Consider the following 25,587-nt stretch of genomic DNA (forward strand, 5'->3'; position numbering starts at 1 on the left):
ACCCCTCAAGCCACATTTTACTAAGCATTCTGTATTAAGAATGCTATTATTTTCCCTTATAAGCATGTTATAAGGGAAAATAATAAAATATACAGAACACTGATCCCAAACCCGAACTTCAGTGAAGAAGTCCGGGTTCGGGTCTGGGTACCACAGTCAGTTTTTTATCACGTGCGTGCAAAACGCATTGCACCCGCGCGTTAAAAACTGAACATCGGAACGCAATCGCAGTCAAAACTGACTGCAATTGCGTACCTACTCGCACAATTTTCCCTGATCACAGACGCAACGCATCCAGACCTAATCCAGACACGCTCGTCTGCAAGGGGCCTAATAGAACAGTACTATCCTTGTCCGTTATGCGAACAATAATAGGACATGTTCTATCTTTGAACGGAATGGAAAAACAGAAATACGGAAACTAAATGCATACGTTTTTTTGCGCACCCATTGAAATGAATGGTTCCATATACGGACCGCAAAAAATGGAACGTAAACGTAAAAAATCTCCTAGAACTACTTATTTCTGGCACAACTGCATTGGAAGAAAAAGTCTAAATCACCACTGAAAGCCATCCCTGTCCCTTTTTACAACACAAATATTTTTTGGTGACTGATTTAATAATATTTCCTGTTCAATACAGTAAAATATAAAAGGAGAAACGCAAGACAGGGAGACGCTTTTCCCTAGTTGTAATCAAGGCAGTCGGCCGCTAGGTGGCGTCTCCTTCCAGTTTTTGACCTGACTCGTGAACTTAGCATTGAGAGAAGGAAACACCAGCGTCCTCCCCACCGGAAAGGAACGAGTCATCCAGAAACTGTGAGGTGAAGGTCTACAAGATGTGGCTATAAGGAAGTGCACGACGTGTAATTACAGCGTGACTACCGGCTTCTCTACACTATTACAGCGCCTGTGACCTCTGTAATCACGTGACTCTGCTCTGAGCTCGTCGGCCGCTGCTTGTGACGTCACGCAGTGTGGAGGGCACTGGCAGTCAGCAGTGTGGAGGGCACTGGCAGTCAGCAGTGTGGAGGGCACTGGTACTGAGCAGTGTGGAGGGCACTGGTACTGAGCAGTGTGGAGGGCACTGGTACTGAGCAGTGTGGAGGGCACTGGTACTGAGCAGTGTGGAGGGCACTGGTACTGAGCAGTGTGGAGGGCACTGGTAATGAGCAGTGTGGAGGGCACTGGCAGTCAGCAGTGTGGAGGGCACTGGCAGTCAGCAGTGTGGAGGGCACTGGTACTGAGCAGTGTGGAGGGCACTGGTACTGAGCAGTGTGGAGGGCACTGGTACTGAGCAGTGTGGAGGGCACTGGTACTGAGCAGTGTGGAGGGCACTGGTAATGAGCAGTGTGGAGGGCACTGGCAGTCAGCAGTGTGGAGGGCACTGGCAGTCAGCAGTGTGGAGGGCACTGGCAGTCAGCAGTGTGGAGGGCACTGGCAGTCAGCAGTGTGGAGGGCACTGGCAGTCAGCAGTGTGGAGGGCACTGGTACTGAGCAGTGTGGAGGGCACTGGTACTGAGCAGTGTGGAGGGCACTGGTACTGAGCAGTGTGGAGGGCACTGGTACTGAGCAGTGTGGAGGGCACTGGTACTGAGCAGTGTGGAGGGCACTGGTAATGAGCAGTGTGGAGGGCACTGGTAGTCAGCAGTGTGGAGGGCACTGGTAGTCAGCAGTGTGGAGGGCGCTGGTACTGAGCAGTGTGGAGGGCGCTGGTACTGAGCAGTGTGGAGGGCGCTGGTACTGAGCAGTGTGGAGGGCGCTGGTACTGAGCAGTGTGGAGGGCGCTGGTACTGAGCAGTGTGGAGGGCGCTGGTACTGAGCAGTGTGGAGGGCACTGGTAGTCAGTAATGTTGCATTATTTTCAGCACTTCATTAACATTCACCCTGTAAATGGGATTCTTATTTTCTGCTATACTGTGTTATGTTTTAATTTAGTACCCTAAAGGGAAGCTGACCAATCCCAACATTTGACTCTGAACATAAAAATTAGGCCTCGCCTTTCCGCGGTCCCGCCACTGCTCCGTTTCCTCCTGTTTCCAGTCCCCACAGGACCAGGAAGAAGCAGGGTCCTAAGAATGCTGCAACCAATTACAGGTCTCAGCACTTCTGTAACCCTGCCTTAGGTTACATGGTGCCCTGTGCGAGGTCTTTTTGCGTAGTAGCATCAGGTATAAATTGGAAGAATGCGCAGCAAATCCGTAAAGGGATTGTCTCATCTCCTTCTTTTACCTCTTCAGCTTGCAGCGGTTTTGTATCCAGTCACAAAATGGACGCTGCCGGAACAGAAGACGTCCTGATGCATCCTGAACAGATCTCTTTCCATTCAGAATGCATGAGGACTAAACGGAAACGTTTTTTCCAGTATTGAAATCCTCTGCCGGATCTCAATACCAGGAAACAACAACGCAAGTGTGAAACTAGCCTAAGCCCTGAAAAGCTTTTCGTGGCTCAGCAGCTGTGTTTTTTCTGCATTCCAGGATAGAGCGGCTCCGGGGCTACTCCTCCACTGAGATCAGAGACACTGCGGAGCAGCGGCCGGACCAGGAGCTACAACGCTTATGCGCACTCCTGCCCGACCACTAGACTAAGGAGAGATCATACCTCGCATGCGCGGCCAGAGGGGGAAGGGGAGGCCTAACAGGAAAACGAGGTACTTCTAAAAATGTAAGGCATTTAGTAAGTGCGTTATTTTGAGTTTTTCTACAGGATGGCATCCAATTATGGAAACGAGACACCTCTTCAAAGGGCATCTGTCAGCGGATTTGCACTTATAAAACTCTGACCTGTTACATGTGCACTTGGCAACTGAAGGCATCTTTGTTGGTCCCATGTTCATATGTGCCCGCAATGCTGAGAAAAATTACGTTTTAATATATGCAAATGAGCCTCTAGGAGCAACAGGGGCGTTTCCATTACACCTAGAGGCTCTGCTCAGTGGCGTGCCTAAGGTGTTTGGCACCCGGGGTGGGTCCTTTCTCTGGCTTTCCCTCCCCAATCCCTCTTCTTACATCCAGGGACATCTCCTGTCATGTAGACCTTCTCTTTCCTCTTCTCCGTTAGACCGCCATGACACGTTAGATTTCTCAGTTTTTCCATCAACCTCCCCATCCTGGTGTCCCCATCCTGGAATCTGATTGGCTGCTATGGGCAACTAAGCTAGTTCTACTTTACACCAGTTTGATAAATTACCCCAAATGTCCATATAGTGTCTGCAACAGTTATAATGTCCCCTAGAGTGCCCCCAGTAATAATAACACCCTATATTGTGCTCCAGGTAATAATCCCTGTGTAGTGTCCCCAGAAATAATAGAATGGCCCCTACAGTGCCTCCGCAATAGCAACACCCCCATATAGTAATTTCCCCCATACTGCCCCATAGTAATTTGCCCCCCCACAGTAATTTCCCCCACATTTCCCCCACACAGTAATTTCCCCCACACAGTAATTTCCCCCACACAGTAATTTCCCCCACACAGTAATTTCCCCCACACAGTAATTTCCCCCACACAGTAATTTCCCCCACACAGTAATTTCCCCCACACAGTAATTTCCCCCACACAGTAATTTCCCCCACAAAATAATTTCCCACACATAATACTTTCCCCCACACTGCCCCCACACAGTAGTTTCTCCACACTGCCCCCACACAGTAGTTTCTCCACACTGCCCCCACACAGTAATTTCCCACACATAATACTTTCCCCCACACTGCCCCCACACAGTAGTTTCTCCACACTGCCCCCACACAGTAATTTCCCACACATAGTACTTTCTCCCTCACTGCCCCCACACAGTAGTTTCTCCACACTGCCCCCACACAGTAATTTCCCACACATAATACTTTCCCCCACACTGCCCCCACACAGTAGTTTCTCCACACTGCCCCCACACAGTAATTTCCCACACATAGTACTTTCTCCCTCACTGCCCCCACACAGTAGTTTCTCCACACTGCCCCCACACAGTAATTTCCCACACATAGTACTTTCTCCCACACTGCCCCCACACAGTAATTTCCCACACATAATACTTTCCCCCACACTGCCCCCACACAGTAGTTTTCTCCACACTGCCCCTACAGTAATTTCCCACACATAGTACTTTCTCCCTCACTGCCCCCACACAGTAGTTTTCTCCACACTGCCTCCACACAGTAATTTCCCCCACACTGCCCCATATAGTAATTTGCCCCACACTGTAGTTTCCCCCACACTGCCCCCACACAGTAGTTTCCCCCACACTGCCTCCACACAGTAATTTTCCCCACACTGCCCCATATAGTAAATTGCCCCATATAGTTATTTGCCCCCCACATAGTAATCCCTCCCATAATTATTTGCCCCCAATTAAAAACAAAAAAGAAACCTAAAAGCTAAATACTCACCTGTGCTTGCTCGCAGAGGAAGGTGCGCACACTTCACTGTGCTGCTGCGTCCCGGCACAGGCGCGTGTGATGATGTCATCATGCACGCCTGCGCCTGGATTTCCCTACCACATAGGCCTCAGGCCTACTAGGCCTGATGCCTGTGGCGGTGATCGGCAGGGCAGGGAACTATGCACTCCCGTGCCCCGCCGCAGTATGTGGGTGTCAGCGCTCCAGCAATGAGCGCTTCCATCTGTATTGATGGAAGCGCTCATTGCTTCTGGCACCCTCCTGAGAGCCGACACCTGGGGCAGACTGCCCCCCTCTCCCCAGGCACGCCACTGGCTCTGCTCTCTCTGCAACTGCTGAGACCTCTCCACCTTGATTTACAGGACCAGACAGTGAAAACGTCATCACTGCTTGATCCTATTAATCAAAGTGCAGAGGACACAGCAGCTGCAGAGAGAGCTGAGCCTCTAGGTGTAACGGCAACGCCCCCGTTGCTCCTAGAGGCTCATTTGCATATATTAAAACATCATTTTTCTCAGTATTGCGGGCACATATGAACATGGGACCAACACCGATGCCTTCAGCTGCGAAGTGCACATGTAACAGGTCAGTCAGTTTCATAGGTACAAATCTGCTGACAGATGCTCCTTAGTGAACAATTTTTTTTTTCGTTGTTGCATTCCAAGAGCTATAACTTTTTTTATTTTCTAGCAATGTAGCTGTATGATGGCTTGTTTTTTGCAGGACAAATTGCTGTTTTTAATGGATCTGTTTTAGGGTACACGTAACTTACTGATTAACTTGTATTAACTCTTTCTTCGGGGGAGGGGATGGGAAAAAACAGCCATTGAGTTTTTACGTTATAAATTTAGCGGCATTCATTTTTTGGCATAAATAACATAATTTGGCTACATGCACATGTTAAAAACGGACACACTGTCAGTTTTTCATGGCCATTTTGCATCAATGTCTGCATCTATTTTCTGTCCGTGTGTTAGTTTTTAATGTCCGTTTTGCATCAGTTTTTCATGTCCGTTAAAAACTGACATGAAAAATTGATGAATTTGATTGGCAGTTATTCCTAGACCCACCCTTCTGAGAACACCCACAGGATGGTAGGCCCCCAGCTAAAATAATGTCCCCCATAGTGTAGAATTTAGTTTTTTGTTGCTGCCCCCAGCTTTAATAATGCCCCTATGTAGGCCCCCAGCTAAAATAATTTACCCCATAGTGTAAGATTTTTTTTCTCGCCCAGTTTCCTTGGGGGACACAGAAGACCTTGGGTATAGCTCATCTCCCTAGGAGGCGTGACACTAAGTGAAGACTGTTAAGCCCCTCCTCCACAGCTATACCCTCAGCCTGGAGAGAGAGACTGCCAGTTTTTTGCTTAGTGTCCAAGGAGGCAAGACACTCCCTGCTCTGCAGGGCTGCTTTCTCCTTGTTTCAATTTTAGATTTTTACTTTTTTATTTTCTTTTTGTTCCAGATCATCAGGGATAACAGAGACGCACTAGACCTCTCTGTTCTCCCGGGGTTGAGCTGCGCCAGTGCCGGTCACCCGCACTGCTGCCTCCCCCACAGAAGGCAAGGTGGATCAGGGCAGCCCAGCTCCCCTACATCCCGCCAGCGCCCGCACGCCCGCACGTCAAGTCCCTCTCCCAGCGTCCTGCCACTACGGTGCCAGTAGCTGAAGGGGCGACCCTGCTGGAACGGACCGAGGGTGAAGACGACTATGGTGAGAGAGAGGCTTCTCCAGCCCTACGTCCCCGTCCCCCCCGGTCTCCTGCGTGCCTGACCCTATACTGGGCCTATGGACCCTTCTGTCCCTGCTAGACCTAGGCTGGCCCCTGGGCTGCCGCAGGGCGACATTCTGCTCCCTCTCTCCTGGCCTCCAGGACATTGGCACCCTTGTTCCTACAAGAGGAATGCCTAGGGAGCTGCGGAGGTCCGCAACTAGCTGCCCCTGACGGAGGGGTTATGCAGGCGTCCCACCCTCACAGACCCGGTCTCAGGGTCCCCCTCCCTCTTACCGGCCACTACTTCAGGGCCAGAGGGCCCGCGCCTTGCTGCCACTGACCCTCCCTACTCTCACGGGCACCGGTCCAGGGGAAAGGTGGTTGTAGCTGCCGGCCATATGGAGCGCTGTTCTAGGCAGGGGCCCGCTCCAGGGGTGAAATGGCTGCCGGGTCCTCACTTCCGGACAGCTGGGTGGGCACCGCGGCCTGCAAATGAGCGCTTCAACAGCCCCGGCCGACCGTCGGAACATTCCGGTCGGCCGGGCGCCGCAAACTTGTGTTCCACTTCAAGGCCGCGATCCCGCTCTATCCGGGTCCCCGGCTCGCGGGGTGGGCACCCGCGGCCGGTATGTGCCGCTCCGTAGGCCCGGCTGGTACTTTAAGTACTGTGCGGCCCCGGTCAACCGGGCGCCGCTAAAAATTTAGGCCCCGGCTCTTCCGGCCCGCGGGGTGGGCACCCGCGGCCGGTATGTGCCGCTCCGTAGGCCCGGCCGGTACTTTAAATACTGTGCGGCCCCGGTCAGCCGGGCGCCGCTAAAAATTTAGGCCCCAGCTTCACGGCCTACTAGGCCGCAAAATTCAGGCCTCTGTTGGAGGGGGCTGGAACTTCTCCAGGCGCAAATTCTTCCCGCCTGGAGGTTCCCCCGCCCCCAGAGGATCGCAGTGCCGCCCCCCAGGCCGGATCCCTGTTAACCCTTTGGGTACAGGCCGGCTTCCGATGGGCCTGTATGGGTGGATCTGTGCCCTGTAGGTGGCCCCCTTTTTTCTGCCTCAGTGAGGCTGTGTGTTAATAAAAAAAAATAAAAAAAAAAAAAAAAAAATTATTTATTATATATATGACTTGTGGGCTGCGCAGGACGCTGCAGCCTCATCTCAGAGTGCTGCCTGTATACATGCCCCCCTTCCATAGGCGGCATGGTGTCGCGCTCCCCGGCTGCGGCCCTGCCAGGGTCTTTTTTCCCCTTCTAGGCGGTTTCTTGCCCTCTCCGCGCTACGGCGCTGGTCAAGTGCATGCCTTTTCTGTAGGCAACATTCGTCACCCTCTCCAGTTATGGTGCCTGCCATGTGCAGGACCCCCCTCCTGGGCGGGATACTGCACTCTCCCTAACTGCGGGTTGGCCTTGTGCATGATTCCCCTTTCATTGGCGGCCTACTGCAGTTTCTCCGGATACAATGCTGGCCATGTGCACGACCCCCTTCCATAGGTGGAACACGGCACTCTCACTGGATTCGCTGCCTGCCATAGGCATGACTCCCTTCTGTGGACGGCATTCGGCACTCCCTCACTGGATTCACTGCCAGACATGTGCATGACCACCTTACATAGGCGGTATGATGTACTCTCATTGGATTCACTGCCGGCCTTGGGCATGCCTCCTTCCCGGGTGGCGGCATACATACACTCCCTCGGTCGGTGGTTGTTCTCTCGCCGGTACATTGTTGGCCATGTGCATGACCCCTATACATAGCGGGGTGCTTGCACTCTCTCTGGATCCGCGGCCGGCCATATGCATGACCCCTCTTCCGTGGGCGGTGTACGCACTCTCACTGGATCGCTGCCGGCCATGGGCATGCCTCCTTCAGGTGGCATACACACATTCTCACCGACTGCTCGCATTCTCCCTGGATGCGATGCTGGCCATGTGCATGACCCCCCCCCCCCCTCCTTTTCTGGGCGGCATACTACACTCTCACCAGATACGTTGCTGGCCTTGAGCATGGCCTCTAACATGGGTGGAACGCTTGCGCTCCCATTGGATACGGTGCTGGCCTTGTGCGTGACCACCCCTCATTCCATTGGTGGAATTTTGCACGCTCACAAGATTCAAGGCTGTCCTTGTATGTGCTGTACTGGACTTGCACATGTTCCCCTTCATTGGCGGAGTAGTTACACTCTCACGAAATTTCGGTGTTGGGTGAATTGTTGCACACTCACTTAATGCTAGGATAGCCCTGTGCATGTCCCCCTTTTTCACTAGGTGGACCTCCTGCGTTCCTGCTGGATACTGTGTGGCCATGTGCATGGCGCCTTTCTGGGCGAAGTATGGTATGCCCTACTTCTCTGACGTAGGTACGGCCTTGGGCATCACCCCCTTTTTGGGGCAGGCCTTTGCATTCTTGCCCACTGCAGTTTGCCAGGTACATTTCCCCCCTTTCGGGGCGGTCAGTTTGCGTTCCATCGCATACCATACTAGTCTTGTGCATAACTCCTTTCAGTTTGCACTCCCGTAGATACTGTGGCACTCTGTGGCTGGCCCTCTTCGCTGAGTGATATTTTTGCAGTGAGCGGACGTTCTTGTGCGTTGTTTGGGCCGTGTATGCCTTCTCGTCCCGTAGGTGGGTTGGCCTTCTCACTGCTTACGGGGCTACTCGTACGTATGCCTCCTTTCCTCCTGCGACATACTTTTTCTCTTGGGATACGATGATTGCCGCAAGCCTTGCACTATTCTCTAAGGAGATCATTCTGTCCATCTGTGTAAGCCTAAGGTGTTGTCCAATAAACAACAAATGAATACCTTATATTTAAGTAGACGGGCTCTACTGTTCGCTACTGCACAGAGCTGGGTGGTACTCATTCATTTCGTTGGCCCATTTGTCCTTCCGCGGCATTGTTTCCCTGTGCTAGTGGTCGCATGGTCGAGAGCGCTGTCTGCAGCGCCCTTCGCATTTTATGTTGGCTCTGGCGGGACTACGGTCCCCTCGCCTAATACCATTTCCTCCTCTTCGGGTGCAGTGTGGTATGATTCTTTCCGGATTGGCGCCCTCGGTGCTTCAGTCTGATCTGCTACCAGGTTCGGGCCGCTCTTCTTGGGAAGGTCACCCAACTTCTCTTGGGTGCTCGCTTATACAGGTCCGGGGGACCTCCACCTTGGGTTCTTCAGGGTATTCGCCTTCTGCGAGGCGGTGAACCGGGCGTCTCTGTGTAGTGGTGTTCTGCTTTTGAGCTGTCCTATGGCCTCTCTGTTGCCCTCTCCCCCTTTCGGTTGGAGGGTGTTATACCGGCCTCTGTCTCGCCTGCCTTTTCTCGCCGGCTCTGTTTGGCTCCCACTCGGTACAGATCATTCTGATGTGGCGTCTGTTCCGGCCACGCTTCAGAGGCTGTTCCTAGAGGAAAAAAAGGAGACAATGCGGCAGCACTCTGCAAATCAGACAAAGTACAACAATGCTTACAAAAATTATGGTGCTAATACTACGCTTAAAAAGCGAGATGCTTGGTCAATGCATTTTGTACAAAACCATCTAAGCCCGTATGCCAAACGTCAAGGCGATCTCTGTTACACGGGTCCTAACACTAAATACTACCTGTTATGCGCCATAATGACCGCCATAAAATTCAGGGAGTGTTGGACCCACATGCATGTTGGATCCACTCTGCCTTTTTCCGTTTTTTGTGCCAAAATGGCCTCCATTACAAGGGATGCAGGTACCAACATGCATGCTGAGCCCACTCTATACCCTTCCTGGTGCTAAACAGCTTCCAATGAATGTAGTGAGAGCAGGCCACAGCTTTATACTGAAAATAATTAAAATCAGCCTATGGGGCAGACAGGCTAATCAGGAGTGCACGACTCGCTGGAGTGCCACATCTCCAGCATTGTAAATCTGCAAAAAAAGAGGGTTAGTCAGCACCTCCCAGTGCGCAGGTGCACGCCGCCATGGCAAAGACCTAGAGGAAAAAAAGGAGACAATGCGGCAGCACTCTGCAAATCAGACAAAGTACAACAATGCTTACAAAAATTATGGTGCTAATACTACGCTTAAAAAGCGAGATGCTTGGTCAATGCATTTTGTACAAAACCATCTAAGCCCGTATGCCAAACGTCAAGGCGATCTCTGTTACACGGGTCCTAACACTAAATACTACCTGTTATGCGCCATAATGACCGCCATAAAATTCAGGGAGTGTTGGACCCACATGCATGTTGGATCCACTCTGCCTTTTTCCGTTTTTTGTGCCAAAATGGCCTCCATTACAAGGGATGCAGGTACCAACATGCATGCTGAGCCCACTCTATACCCTTCCTGGTGCTAAACAGCTTCCAATGAATGTAGTGAGAGCAGGCCACAGCTTTATACTGAAAATAATTAAAATCAGCCTATGGGGCAGACAGGCTAATCAGGAGTGCACGACTCGCTGGAGTGCCACATCTCCAGCATTGTAAATCTGCAAAAAAAGAGGGTTAGTCAGCACCTCCCAGTGCGCAGGTGCACGCCGCCATGGCAAAGACCTAGAGGAAAAAAAGGAGACAATGCGGCAGCACTCTGCAAATCAGACAAAGTACAACAATGCTTACAAAAATTATGGTGCTAATACTACGCTTAAAAAGCGAGATGCTTGGTCAATGCATTTTGTACAAAACCATCTAAGCCCGTATGCCAAACGTCAAGGCGATCTCTGTTACACGGGTCCTAACACTAAATACTACCTGTTATGCGCCATAATGACCGCCATAAAATTCAGGGAGTGTTGGACCCACATGCATGTTGGATCCACTCTGCCTTTTTCCGTTTTTTGTGCCAAAATGGCCTCCATTACAAGGGATGCAGGTACCAACATGCATGCTGAGCCCACTCTATACCCTTCCTGGTGCTAAACAGCTTCCAATGAATGTAGTGAGAGCAGGCCACAGCTTTATACTGAAAATAATTAAAATCAGCCTATGGGGCAGACAGGCTAATCAGGAGTGCACGACTCGCTGGAGTGCCACATCTCCAGCATTGTAAATCTGCAAAAAAAGAGGGTTAGTCAGCACCTCCCAGTGCGCAGGTGCACGCCGCCATGGCAAAGACCTAGAGGAAAAAAAGGAGACAATGCGGCAGCACTCTGCAAATCAGACAAAGTACAACAATGCTTACAAAAATTATGGTGCTAATACTACGCTTAAAAAGCGAGATGCTTGGTCAATGCATTTTGTACAAAACCATCTAAGCCCGTATGCCAAACGTCAAGGCGATCTCTGTTACACGGGTCCTAACACTAAATACTACCTGTTATGCGCCATAATGACCGCCATAAAATTCAGGGAGTGTTGGACCCACATGCATGTTGGATCCACTCTGCCTTTTTCCGTTTTTTGTGCCAAAATGGCCTCCATTACAAGGGATGCAGGTACCAACATGCATGCTGAGCCCACTCTATACCCTTCCTGGTGCTAAACAGCTTCCAATGAATGTAGTGAGAGCAGGCCACAGCTTTATACTGAAAATAATTAAAATCAGCCTATGGGGCAGACAGGCTAATCAGGAGTGCACGACTCGCTGGAGTGCCACATCTCCAGCATTGTAAATCTGCAAAAAAAGAGGGTTAGTCAGCACTGCCCTTCCCTCTGGGGAGAGCATGGTTGTTCATGTGGATGGTTCTGGTGTTCCTTTTGAGTCTCCCTTGTCCACACTGGCTGTACTAGCTGTGTGCCTAGTTACCGGGTCTACCGCTTTCTGTCCTCCCGCTGGGTGCAGATTGCGTTTTTTCCATTCTAGGCAATGTTTCTGCTTTGGATTCACCTTTTCGGTAACTTGGGAGGACTACCATTTGGTCAGGATTGTCTTTAGATCTCCCACACCGGAACTGTAGTCCGTCTTCCTGTGGTGGCTACATTGGCTTCGGCTTTAGCCTGTCTTGTCCTGGCGGTTGCTGGGCGGACCCTTCGGTTCCTGTCCGTTTGTCCTTCTGCTTCCCCACTCTGGGGGGATACGGGACAACCTTGCTCGGGGGCCGACGGGACCAGTTCTACCGACTGTTCTACCCATGTTACTGGTCTGCGCCTGATCATTGGGTTTTCACCCGCTTGCCCAGGCGACTCTAGTGGGCTCGCTAGTGTTCGCTTCTAGCCGAGTTTTCGTCCAGGATCTGTGGTAGGACTTAGGGCTTTACCTGGGGTTCTGTGGGAAGCTGGGCGTTCCCCCACTCTGCCTTTCTCCATGGTTCTGTCTTTCTCCAGTCCGGCCTGGACCTGGGGCTGGGACTCTGTTGCTTGAAGTATCAAGTGTCATTCCTGTCCTTCCTCTTTCAGCGTTCCCCGACCCTCTGGGCCTGTCAGGAACTTCTTCCATGGAGCGGCTCTTGGGTTCCTTTGTACTGCCCTCCGGTACCGTCCTGGGAACTACATACTGGGCTCTTGGCGCTCCAATTTTTCCTTGGAGCCGTTACAGAAGTTCCCTCTACTCCTTCTGTCCTGTACAGTTGGGTTTCTGTAGCCATCGTGTCTCTGACGGGTGCCTGAGTGGCGGCCCTTCTTGTTACGAGTCTTCTGTCTTCCCCCAGGACAGAGCTGTTCTCCATTCCGTCTCTTCCTTCCTTCTGAAGGTGGTGTTTGTCCTTCATTTCATTGAGGCAGTCGTCCTCCCCTTCCCACCCCAGGGAACGGACACTTCACCGATTTGGACGTTGTTTGGGCCTTGCAGTTTTTACTTAGAGATCTCCGACTCTTGTCGACGTTCGGTCTCTTGTGTTTCCAGGAGGTCCGCGCAAAGGGTTGACGGCCTCCAGGGTGGCTTTCCTCCGCTTTCTCAGAGTGGCTCTTGTTGTGGTTGCCGCACCAAGGGCAGGGTTCTGCTTTTGGTGTCACCATTCATTTGGCCAGAGCTGTCGGTTTTTTCCTGGGCCGGAGGCATTAGGCTTCGGCCATGCATTTGTGCAAGGCGGTCACTGGTCTTCCTTGCACACCTTACCGAGTTCTACAGGGTGCATACTTGGGCTTCGGCGTATGCTGTTTTGGGCCGCCTGGTCTGCAGGCGGCGGTTTTTTGATGCCTTCGGGTGCTTCGCCTTGGTGCTGTGGTCCCTCCCCCTTTGGACTGCTTTTGAACGTCCCAAGGTCTTCTGTGTCCCCCAAGGAAACTGGGCGAGAAAACGAGATTTTTGTATAACTTACCAGTAAAATCTCTTTCTCGCTCTTTCCTTGGGGGACACAGCACCCACCCATTCTTTGTTCTTCTCTGACTGTTTCCGAGTTTGTTTTACCCTTTGGGTAGTTGGCTTGTTGGTTCCAATTTTTGGACTTTGCCTTTTCTCACTACTTGGACACGCAACTGGCAGTCTCTCTCTCCAGGCTGAGGGTATAGCTGTGGAGGAGGGGCTTAACAGTCTTCACTTAGTGTCATGCCTCCTAGGGAGATGAGCTATACCCAAGGTCTTCTGTGTCCCCCAAGGAAAGAGCGAGAAAGAGATTTTACTGGTAAGTTATACAAAAATCTCGTTTTTTTACTGCCCCCAGCTTTAATAATGCCCCCTATTTTGGCCCCAGGTAAATGAATGTCTTCCAAGTAGGGTTGTTTCGGGTATCGAATTTTCAATACCCAATCGATACTTTTGCCTGGTATCGACCTCGATACCAGGAGTTGCCTTTTTTCGATACTAGGCTTCGCTATTGCGCAGTCTAGTATCAGAGAACAATGAGTGCGCTTCTCTCAGCGTGCTCCGTGTTCTCCTCTGCAGCACAGGGGAGAAGGAAGCAGTCTCTCCCTCCCCCGTGTGCCGCTGCTGCCGCTTCCACCAATGAGGAGAGAGGGGCGGGCGCACTGCGCCACCAATGAAAGTAAATGTTTAAAGAGGACCTTTAATCTGGCAAAAAATTCGGAACGAAGTATCATAATATGTACAGCGGCGCCCAGGGATCTCACTGCACTTACGGTACTGTTATCCCTGGGCGCCGCTCCGTTCTCCCGCTATGTCCTCCAGTATCTTCGGGGACTTGGTTGTACTGGGCGGAGACTGCCCTTGTTCTCCTGGGATTCCCTTCTCCCAGGTTGTAGCGCTGGCCAATCGCAGCGCAGAGCTCACAGCCTGGAGCGTATCAGAGGAAAGGGGAAGACGCCTCTCCCCTGTCCTGCAGCAACCATCTGTATCGCTGTCCACTTGTCACCAGGGCCGCGCCGCCTGAGGTGATCGTCTCACCTCGCCTAATTGGCCCTGTGGGTGCTTAATTTTTTCGGAGCATTTTGGGATGCATAGCACTTTTTGATCAGTTTTTGTTCTGTTTTTTTTTTTAGGTGGCAAATAAGCAAAAAGCAGCAATTCTAGCAGTTTTGTTTGCCATACAGGGTAAATGATATGATAAATGGGCAGTGGCTGTGGTTACGGACACACAATACCAAATATGTGAAGGGGAATTAATTTTTGAATTTTTTTTCATTGAAAAGCATTTTTTCAATGGAAAAAGGTGTAATTTTTTTTTTCAATTTTATTTATTTAATAATTTAACCATTTAACAGTTCCACTCTTTAGTAGGTTATCTTTTGATACTTCTCTTGTAATGTTTGTGCAGTACAAGAGAATTATACTGTCAGTGCTTTACTGAAAGTCACTAACGCACAGCAGGCAGGGCAGAGGCAGGCGTTGGCATCCCGCGATATCCTTTGCAAGATGCTGATGGAAGACAGAGGGAATCCGCTCCCTCTGTATGCCGCTTAGTTGCTGCAGTCTCTAGGGGGTACAGCTAATAGCAGGCCGTGGCGGTGACTCACGTCATGTGTGATGTCACATAAACAATCCAGGAGGAAACCGGCCTCGGGGACCAGGTAAGTATGCACAGTGTTGCGGGTCCGGGCATTGTAGCGGGCGTTATTTAGTCCTGGCGTGTGGGTGTTCTCTAAAGGTTGAAATTTGAGACATTTGCAGACGTAGTGATACCAATTATTAGGGATGAGCGAATCGACTACGGATGAAACATCTGAAGTCGATTCGCATAAAACTTCGTTCTAATACTGTTCGGAGCAGGAGCTCCGTACAGTATTAGAATGTATTGGCTCCGATGAGCCGAAGTTATTGCTTTTTGTACTGTAAAAAACCATTTACCGAACTCGTTCGGGAAATGGTCTTTTACAGTATAAATCAATTTCTGAAGTTATTATGCAAAGTCGATTCGCTCATCGCTACCAATTATGTTAAACTTTAGGATTTTTTTAAAAATGGCAAATGGGGAAAAAGATTTTTTTATTTTCTAATATTTTTAAAACGTTATTTATTTATGTTTTGTTTGTTTAGACCCCTGGTTTGATCGCTTGTACTGTACACTACAATACTCCTGTGTCGCAGTGTGTAGTGATTTTGCCTACATCTTATTACACCGTGAGGCAGTGGGGTCACCATGCAGTGAAGTATCTTTGAGGGTATGATTTTTATTTTATAGCGTTTACTGACATACGAGATAACTCGGACGACCCTTTTAAAGGAGCGGTCTCCCTTCAGCAAATACTATTTATTATGTAGAGGAAGTTTATACAAGGCACTTACTAATGTATTGTGATTGTCCATATTGCTTTCTTTGCTGGCTAGATTCATTTTTCCATGACATTATACACTGCTCGTTTCCATGGTTATGACCACCCTGCAATCCATCATCAGTGGCCATGCTTGCACACTATAGGAAAAAGAGCCGGCCTTTTTGGTGGCCGGGACCGTGGGAGCGCACATAGGCTGGTGCTTTTTCCTATAGTGTGCAAGCACGGCCACCACTGATGGATTGCAGGGTGGTCTTAACCATGGAAATGAGCAGTTTATAATTTGATGGAAAAATTAATCAAGCAAGGGAAAGAGGCAATATGGACAATCAGAATACATTAGTAACTGCCTTGTAATAACTTTCTCTACGTGATAAATGCTATTTGCTGAAGTGAAATAAACCCTTTAAGGAACCTGCAATCTGTCATGGCGACTCCCACTGGCGCAGCACAATACCAGCAGGGAGAGTAATCCTGCAGTCCAACAGCACTCCTGCTGCCAGGCTAAGCCCCCCTGGCTTTGGGACACGTTCTCCGCAGATACAGCACCAACAGCATGTGATTCTTGTGATGTATGACGTGTAAATGTTTTATATTGTACAGCTCCAGGCACCCTCATTGGATAATGGTACCTTTACCTGGAGCAGAGCTGGTGCAGAGGCCCTTACAGCTGTATCGGTACCTTCTTCGCTGTTGCAAGCTACTTCCAAATGAGAATCTTCAACATCATTATAAGCACGCAGTGCGACAGGTGAGCTGTGCTGTGCAGTGTGAGAACTCCTAACCTAACCCCAAAAAATAGCTACGGTATTATGTAAACTGGGATGTATACGTTCATATGCATATGGGGATGCCTACTGGAAAAGTGCTTGAATGAATAAACCCAGGTCTGAATGTGACTGGTTTGTAAAATTGTTTTTACTTTACAAAATGATGGTCTCTGTCCATATGCTTTTATTAAAAATTAAAAAATGAGATTGATGGCAGGATCTGTGGATGAGGGGAGAATTGTCTACATAACCAGCCTTGTGTGTGTGAGTGTGATGAAAATCCTTATACAATCAAACCTACAGTATCCCACTTAAAGGGAGCTGAACCCGGACATATCTCCATCTTCACCCCTCCGTTCCCCCTGATATGAGCATCGGAGCATTTTTGTGTACATTCGCACACTGCTAGGCAGAGGCTTCCGCCCAGTAAACACTGACGGACGGGCTTTAGCGCTGCCCTCACCATTTTACAGGCTAGGGCAGTGATAAAGCCTGCCCATTAAAGGCTTTATCCAATATCATAAACAGCCCCCCCTATTTTTTGCATCGAGGATTCGTTTGTGTCATGTGACCATGGAGCGGGAGTGAAGTGCTTGCTACTACTGACCGCTCCTTGGTCACCCGCCGGCCCACTCGCTGCACTGTCCTCCTGACACATTGTCAGGACATAGTGCACTATGACCTGACGCTGCGTGACGTCAGGACGACGGGCGGGCGGAGAAGAAGACAGAGGAGCTGTGGAGCGGCGCTCCTACAGGAGAGGTTAGTATTAAAGGGTTGCTGGAGACTAGGAGCGGAGATGGTGGCACTGGGGGATCTGTGGGCACGCTGACATTGGAGGGGATGAATGCACAGAGGACTCATGGCATTGGGACTGATGGCACAGAGGACTAATGGCATTAGACACTGATGGCACTGGGGGGAGCGGATGGCACAGAGGAGTGATGGCACTGAGGGGGGGTTGATGGCACAGAGCACTGATGGCACATAGAGCTGCTGGCACAGAGGATTGATGGCATGGGGGTGATGGCATTGGGGGAGCTGATGGCACTGAACTGAGGAGGGGGCTGATGGCACTGGGGGACTGATGGCACAGACAACTTATGGCATGGGGGAGCTGATGGCACAAAGGATTGATGGCACTGAGGGGGGGGCTGATGGCATGGGGGGAGCTGATAGCACAGAGGATTGATGACATGTGGGGGTGATGGCACTGGGGAGAACTGATGGCACGAGGGGTCTAATTACATTTTTTAAAGGAAAACATTCTTTTTTATTAGGTTTTTTTCTTATTAGAGTACTTGATTAATTGTTGGAGTAATCGATAGATTGCTTGATTACTAAAATAATCGATGGCTGCAGGCCTACGCAGCTGCTTCTTCCTGTACACTGATAAAAACTTGCGGAGGAGGGGGGGGCATCAAATGGCAGACGGGGACGAGCCTCCCTAGTGTCCCCGTCCCCGTCTGCCAACACCGGATGTTTTCATCCATGAACAGGGAAAAGCAGCGGGAGCGGGAGGGGCCCGGCACATGGGGGGGGGGGGGCTGTTTATGATATTGGATAACTCCTCTAATGCTGGTGATGTCACCGGTCTCACTGCTGGGCGGAAGCCTCCGCCTAGCAGTACCTATGGAGAACCTGGTACATCACCGGATCTCAAAACAATGCATGAAATGCTCCGATGCTCATATCAGGAGGGCGCTCTAACTTGCAAAACCGAGCGACTATAAACGCCAAATAATATGGGGGAGTAGAGGGAAGGACTGCGCTCTGCCCAGTGACACCGGCAAACATGGCAGCAGTGAAGCTGAAGTGGATTCCGGAGTAGTGGATAACTACAGCCCAGCCCGGACAACCAGTTTGATGTGCAGTACAAGGTGATAGCACAGTGTATAGTGTATTGATGTGTGTGATGTATGTAGTGCAGTGTGTGATGTATGAATGTGTGTGATGTATGTAGTGCAGTGTGTGATGTATGGGTGTGTGTAATGTATGTAGTGCAGTGCAGTGCGTGATGTATGGATGTCTGTAATGTATGTAGTGCAGTGCGTGATTTATCGGGGCAGGAAAACGGAAAGGACAGATTCGGCACATAACGGAGTCGAACGGAGACCACGGGCCCCATAGACTATAATTGGGTCCGTTAGGTTTCCGCTCAGAAGATTTTTGAAGCGGAGACAAAAGTCCTGACAAATCTTCTGAGCGGAAACCTAACTGATCTCATTATAGTCTATGGGGCCCGTGGACTCCGTTCGGCTCAGTTATGTGCTGAATCTGTCCTTTCCGTTTTCCTGCCCCGATACATCACGCACTGCACTACATACATTACAGACATCCATACATCACACACTGCACTTCATACATTATACATCCATACATCACACACTGCACGATACATCACACACAGTGCCCGTGGGCTCCTTGCGGCTCAGTTATGTGCCAAACCCGTCCTTTCTGTTTTTCTGCCCCTAAACGGGGCAGGAGAACGGGAAGGCTGAACGGTGATGTGAGCGAGGCCTAATGTATGTAGTGATGTGTGTAATGTATGTAGTGCAGTGTGTGTGATATGTGGATGTGTGTAATGTATGTAGTGCAGTGTGTGTGTGATGTGTGTAATGTATGTAGTGCAGTGTGTGTGTGATGTGTGTAATGTATGTAGTGCAGTGTGTGTGGATGTGTGTAATGTATGTAGTGCAGTGTGTGTGTGATGTGTGTAATGTATGTAGTGCAGTGTGTGTGGATGTGTGTAATGTATGTAGTGAATGCACAGCAGGATATTATAGCCAAGTGATAAAGTATAGGGAAGATATACTATAATGGACTGTACTTTATACTTTAGCCTAGTAATGGTTCCCCTGATTAAATACCAACCTCTTAGGGCACATTCACACTGCTGCTATTTATATATCTGTTAGATTAGTAGAACAACGAACATAACAGAAGTTCCGGATCAGGCACATATTTGCCCTGAAGAGAGCTGAACAGACGTCATTGATTATGATGTTGTCCGGGTCGGTTTCTGTTCAGAATCCTGTCTTTTTACCAGACAAAAAAAGTCCTGCATGCAAGTTGTTTTTTTTTGTCCAGTCTTTGTGACAGAGGCCTCGAACGGAGACTCCACTGCAGCCCTTAACACTATTTATACCTACGTATTATGTATTTGCATTACTGCAACTATATTACTCCTCTGCTAAAAATACTCCTCAAAAATGGTAAGAGTAGGGCGACCTCTGCTCTTAGGTGATCAGTGACCACTTTTCTGAAAATAATTAGTTATGGGCACACAGCGAATTTGCCGTGCTGCAGAATAAAAATTTCTGCAACGCTGGCTAATTTGTGCTGCAGATTTCTATCAAAGTGTGTGGATCAGATTTGTGTAAATCTCATCCACTTTCTGCTACTGTAACACACTGTGGGGTCTCCACACAAAATTGTGCTGAAGAAGATGTGCAGCAATAGTGTTTTTGATACTATTTTTTTTTTTCATATTTACAGTAAGTTTTTGGGTTTCTGTCAGAGGTTCTGATGTTTTTGATGCAAGAATAACGCAATCTGCACCTCTGTTGTTGACATCAGAAACACTTGGATTTAATTAATTAGATTTACCGGTAATTTATATGTTCATTATAGATCAGTCAGAATTTGTCAGGTTGAAAATGGATCTGGTGTCACTGCCATGGCTCTCTTATGAATGAAAGCCGTGATACTGTTGGGTACATAGAGGAGAAGACGCCCATAGAAGATATGAAAATGCTCACCCCTTTAGGCTCCTTTCAGATGAGCGAGTCTCACGCATCGGACTCGCAGCGTGAATATGCAGCAGCACTCATTCTGCCCTCCCAGCACCGATGGGGTTACATAGCATTATATTGAAGTATGTAACCCTTACAGTTCTGGAATGTATTGGATAACACTGACCTAATTTTGTCAGTCTTATCCAATACATTTCAGACTTCTAAGGGTTACCTAGCATCATAAATCAATATAATGCTATGCAACCCGGTCAGTGCTGGGAGGGCAGTACGGGTGCTGCTGCATACTCGCGCTGCGAGTCCAATGCGTAAGACACGCTCGTCTGAAAGGGGCCTTAGTGTAATGGGTGTTGCTACTCGGGACAAAAGAGCCTGGTGCTTTTTCCCCCTCCATTCTGTTGGGCCTATCCCCCACCCCTATGCCGCCTGATAAAAGTGCCAGTCCTTTGGAGATGGAAGTCCTGCCATATACTTCCATGTTCCATGCACTTATTCTCTGCTTGAGAAAGACCCAGGATTGGGCTGAAACGTTGCCGCTGTTTATATGAATAAACATGGTATTTTTTCCCACCATCTGGAGCTCTGTGATCCTGTCCTTCAGTTCTTTTACCATGACACTAGTGTGAACAGGGAACTAAGTTTGTCAAGTTATATTAATCTATTATGGTTTGTTTTGCAAAAGAGCTTCCGGGTGCATGCTGATGAGGATGACTCCGAGAGGATACGACAGATTATTAAGAGGGCCATAGAGGATGCTGACTGGGTAATGAATAAGGCAAGTGACAAGACACAAAGTTTGTTTAGTTTCATTTGATACTTGATAGCTTCACTAATTATTTATGTTTAGTTTTTTGGGGGATCTGTGGATGACACTATCATGGGGGATCTGTGGATGGCGCTCTTATGGGGGGGGATCTGTGGGTGGCACTGTTATGGAGGGGATCTGTGGGTGGCACTGTTATGGGGAGGGGAATCTGTGGGTGGCACTGTCATGGGGGATCTGTGGATGGCGCTGTTATGGGGGGGGATCTGTGGGTGGCACTGTTATGGGAGGGGGATCTGTGGGTGGCACTGTTATGGGGAGGGGGATCTGTGGGTGGCACTGTTATGCTGAGGGGGATCTGTGGGTGGCACTGTTATGGGAGGGGGATCTGTGGGTGGCACTGTTATGGGGAGGGGGATCTGTGGGTGGCACTGTTATGGGGAGGGGGATCTGTGGGTGGCACTGTCATGGAGGATCTGTGGATGGCGCTGTTATGGGGGGGATCTGTGGGTGGCGCTGTTATGGGAGGGGGATCTGTGGGTGGCACTGTTATGGGGAGGGGGATCTGTGGGTGGCACTGTTATGGGGAGGGGGATCTGTGGGTGGCACTGTTATGGGGAGGGGGATCTGTGGGTGGCACTGTTATGGGGAGGGGGATCTGTGGGTGGCACTGTTATGGGGAGGGGGATCTGTGGGTGGCACTGTTATGGGGAGGGGGATCTGTGGGTGGCACTGTTATGGGGAGGGGGATCTGTGGGTGGCACTGTTATGAGGAGGGGGATCTGTGGGTGGCACTGTTATGGGGAGGGGGATCTGTGGGTGGCACTGTTATGGGGAGGGGGATCTGTGGGTGGCACTGTTATGGGGAGGGGGATCTGTGGGTGGCACTGTTATGGGGAGGGGGATCTGTGGGTGGCACTGTTATGGGGAGGGGGATCAGTGGGTGGCACTGTTATGGGGAGGGGGGATCTATGGGTGGCACTGTCATGGGGGGGATCTGTGGGTGGCGCTGTTATGGGAGGGGGATCTGTGGGTGGCACTGTTATGGGGAGGGGGATCTGTGGGTGGCACTGTTATGGGGAGGGGGATCTGTGGGTGGCACTGTTATGGGGAGGGGGATCTGTGGGTGGCACTGTTATGGGGAGGGGGATCTGTGGGTGGCACTGTTATGGGGAGGGGGATCTGTGGGTGGCACTGTTATGGGGAGGGGGATCTGTGGGTGGCACTGTTATGGGGAGGGGGATCTGTGGGTGGCACTGTTATGGGGAGGGGGATCTGTGGGTGGCACTGTTATGGGGAGGGGGATCTGTGGGTGGCACTGTTATGGGGAGGGGGATCTGTGGGTGGCACTGTTATGGGGAGGGGGATCTGTGGGTGGCACTGTTATGGGGAGGGGGATCTGTGGGTGGCACTGTTATGGGGAGGGGGATCTGTGGGTGGCACTGTCATGGGGGATCTGTGGATGGCGCTGTTATGGGGGGGATCTGTGGGTGGCGCTGTTATGGGAGGGGGATCTGTGGGTGGCACTGTTATGGGGAGGGGGATCTGTGGGTGGCACTGTTATGGGGAGGGGGATCTGTGGGTGGCACTGTTATGGGGAGGGGGATCTGTGGGTGGCACTGTTATGGGGAGGGGGATCTGTGGGTGGCACTGTTATGGGGAGGGGGATCTGTGGGTGGCACTGTTATGGGGAGGGGGATCTGTGGGTGGCACTGTCATGGGGGGGATCTGTGGGTGGCGCTGTTATGGGAGGGGGATCTGTGGGTGGCGCTGTTATGGGGAGGGGGATCTGTGGGTGGCGCTGTTATGGGGAGGGGGATCTGTGGGTGGCGCTGTTATGGGGAGGGGGATCTGTGGGTGGCACTGTTATGGGGAGGGGGATCTGTGGGTGGCACTGTTATGGGGAGGGGGATCTGTGGGTGGCACTGTTATGGGGAGGGGGATCTGTGGGTGGCACTGTTATGGGGAGGGGGATCTGTGGGTGGCACTGTTATGGGGAGGGGGATCTGTGGGTGGCACTGTTATGGGGAGGGGGATCTGTGGGTGGCACTGTTATGGGGAGGGGGATCTGTGGGTGGCACTGTTATGGGGAGGGGGATCTGTGGGTGGCACTGTTATGGGGAGGGGGATCTGTGGGTGGCACTGTTATGGGGAGGGGGATCTGTGGGTGGCACTGTTATGGGGAGGGGGATCTGTGGGTGGCACTGTTATGGGGAGGGGGATCTGTGGGTGGCACTGTTATGGGGAGGGGGGATCTGTGGATGGCACTGTTATGGGGAGGGGGGATCTGTGGATAACACTATATAGCATCTTATGCTATGTGTCATCCACAGATCCCCCTCCCCATAACAGTGCACAGATCCCCCTACCCATAACAGCCCCGGCCCCGCTGCTCACAGCAGACTATTCCGGCAGTAACTTTTACTCAGCGTCAGCGCATCTTTATTACCTTACAATGAAGCTCAGGTAACAGGCAGAGCGGGCGGCGGCGTAACGTCACTCACTCATGTGACGCACCTGCTCCGCCCACTTTCTGAATGAAGGAGGCGGAGCAGGGGCGTCATGCGAGTTAGTGACGTTACGCCGCCGTCCGCTCTGCCTGTTACTGGAGCTTCATTGTAAGGTAAAATAAAGATGCAGTGATTTAAAGTAAACCGCCCACCCGCATAGCAACGACGATTATTCGCTAACTGGATTCGTCGACAACGAATCCCGTTATCTAATATTATCGATAAAGTCGATTAATCGTTGCAGCCCTAATACGAACATTTTAAATGGTACCTCCAATGATGATGCCAGCCATGTCTCTCACAATGTACGGCCATATGTGGCATAAATACTGCAGATTGTCTGCAGTGTAATTTCGAAATAGGTGAGATATCAGAGATCTGTAGCATGTCACTTTATACTGCAGGTTTTACCCATAACTTTTTAACCTATGCACTGCAAAGATTGAAAGCAGCAGAAAGCCCACTGCGATCCCTGCAATGATGCTGCCGCAAAAACCATGTCCATGTCAGGTGTTTTTCTGATAGGGGAATTTGTCCCAATCCGCTGGGAAGTCTTCACTGAAGAATATCCACAGCAGAGCTGCTATGTGTGGCCGTAACCCTAAACTTCTGGCAAGGAGAGTGGATGGTCTGGTTGCCTAGCAAACCATGTGGCATCTAACGACTTCTGCCATCACAGCTGGCATCATCATCAAAAATACGCTTTAAAATGGACCTTTCACCGGTCCTGACATTATCATGTAAATAGCTGGCAGTGCAGGGCATACTGAAGGCATGTGAGTTTGCTTACTATTTTTCCCTATGTGCTGCTCCGTTCACCTGCTGTGCCCCCCGTTCTGGTTTCCTGCCTGGTATGTAAATCCATACCATCGGTACGGGGAGGAGGAGACTGCCTTGTTTCTCAGGGGGCGTCTCCCTCTCCCTGGCTGTGATGCACTCCACTGCTATTGGCCGGATTGCAGCAGAAACAGGGTCGTCTCCTCCCTGTACCGATGGTATGAACAAACCAGAATGGGGGGCACAGCAGGGGAACGGACCAGCGTATAGGGAAAATAGTAAGCCATCTCACATGTCTTCAGTATGCCCTATACTGCCGGCTATTTACATGATAATGTCAGGACTGGTGAAAGGTCCGTTTTAAATACAGAGAGAAATTAAATGAACATATTTTTATAGTTTGGATGCTAACCTGGAAAAACCCAGAAAATTCCCTCAGCTTCATGATCACATTTATGTAATTTTTCCATAACCACATACTACTGTATGTTATGCAACTTCTTTTGCTGTAAAAACAAAACTGTCTGGAACCTGTCAACTGGAAGTGTCTACTGATGCTCCAGCAGGACCAGACTGGGAATTTAAAGTGGCCCTGGTCCTTCAGCAGTGCCATTCAGTACATCCTAGTGACCAGTGCACCTAATTATTGGCCTCGGCAGTCCTGTGCCGTACATGTTAGCGTCACCCCGGATGCCAAACATTGCGAGAGATTTTTTTTTCTCGCCCATATTCCTTGGGGGACACAGGAAACCATGGGTATAGCTCTGCTCCCTAGGAGGCGTGACACTAAGCGAAAGCTGTAAGCCCCTCCTCCATCAGCTATACCCTTCAGCCTGGAGAAGAGACTGCCAGTTTTTTGCTTAGTGTCCAAGGAGGCAAGACACCCCCTGCTTATGCAGGGTTGTTATCCTATGATTTTTATTTTTTACGTATTTGTTGTTTTTAACTCGGTTTTTTTCTACCTACAGGGACAACAGAGGCGCATTAGACCCCTCTGTTTCTCCCGGGGTTGAGTTGCGCCAGTGCCGGTAATTCCGCACTGCCGCCTCCCCCACAGAAGACAAGGTGGACCAGGGCAGCCTCGCTCCCCTGCGTCCCGCCAGCTCAGGGTCGCCCGCACGCCAAGTCCCTCCCCCGGCTTCCTGCCACCGCGGTGCCAGGAGCTGAAGGGGCGACCCCGCTGGATGGACTGAGGGCGAAGACAGCGTATGGTGAGAGTGGCTGCTCCAGCCTCCCCTTCCTCCCTCCCACCGCTGCTACCAACATGGCCACTGTTACATGACCACTGCAAGCCCCCCCCCCCCCCCCCCCCCGCATATCGGGACGTTACCGGGCATAGTTGGAGGGCAGTCTATCTGGGCAAGTCCTAGAACGCTGCCTTACAGGGGACGGCTGCAGACTTGC

General features: G+C 50.6%; 1 protein-coding gene across 5 annotated transcripts in view; it reads left to right on the forward strand.

Annotated features, from left to right (window-relative positions):
- The first annotated feature begins 735 nt into the window (after positions 1 to 735).
- The window catches only part of LYRM9 (LYR motif containing 9), a 32,780-nt gene continuing 7,928 nt past the window's right edge, over positions 736 to 25,587 (forward strand). For 3 of the 5 annotated variants that reach the window (XM_040423514.1, XM_040423515.1, XM_040423513.1), the window contains exons 1-4: positions 736 to 825; positions 15,373 to 15,497; positions 16,212 to 16,359; positions 20,816 to 20,908. In XM_040423514.1, coding sequence (XP_040279448.1) covers positions 16,234 to 16,359; positions 20,816 to 20,908 — 219 coding nt within the window. In that variant the 5' untranslated portion in view covers positions 736 to 825; positions 15,373 to 15,497; positions 16,212 to 16,233. The remainder of the gene's footprint in view (positions 826 to 15,372; positions 15,498 to 16,211; positions 16,360 to 20,815; positions 20,909 to 25,587) is intronic. The other 2 variants (XM_040423511.1, XM_040423512.1) reach the window with 2 other exon arrangements.

This window comes from Bufo bufo, chromosome 3, assembly GCF_905171765.1.
Source record: "Bufo bufo chromosome 3, aBufBuf1.1, whole genome shotgun sequence".
NCBI classification, from domain to species: Eukaryota; Metazoa; Chordata; class Amphibia; order Anura; family Bufonidae; genus Bufo; species Bufo bufo.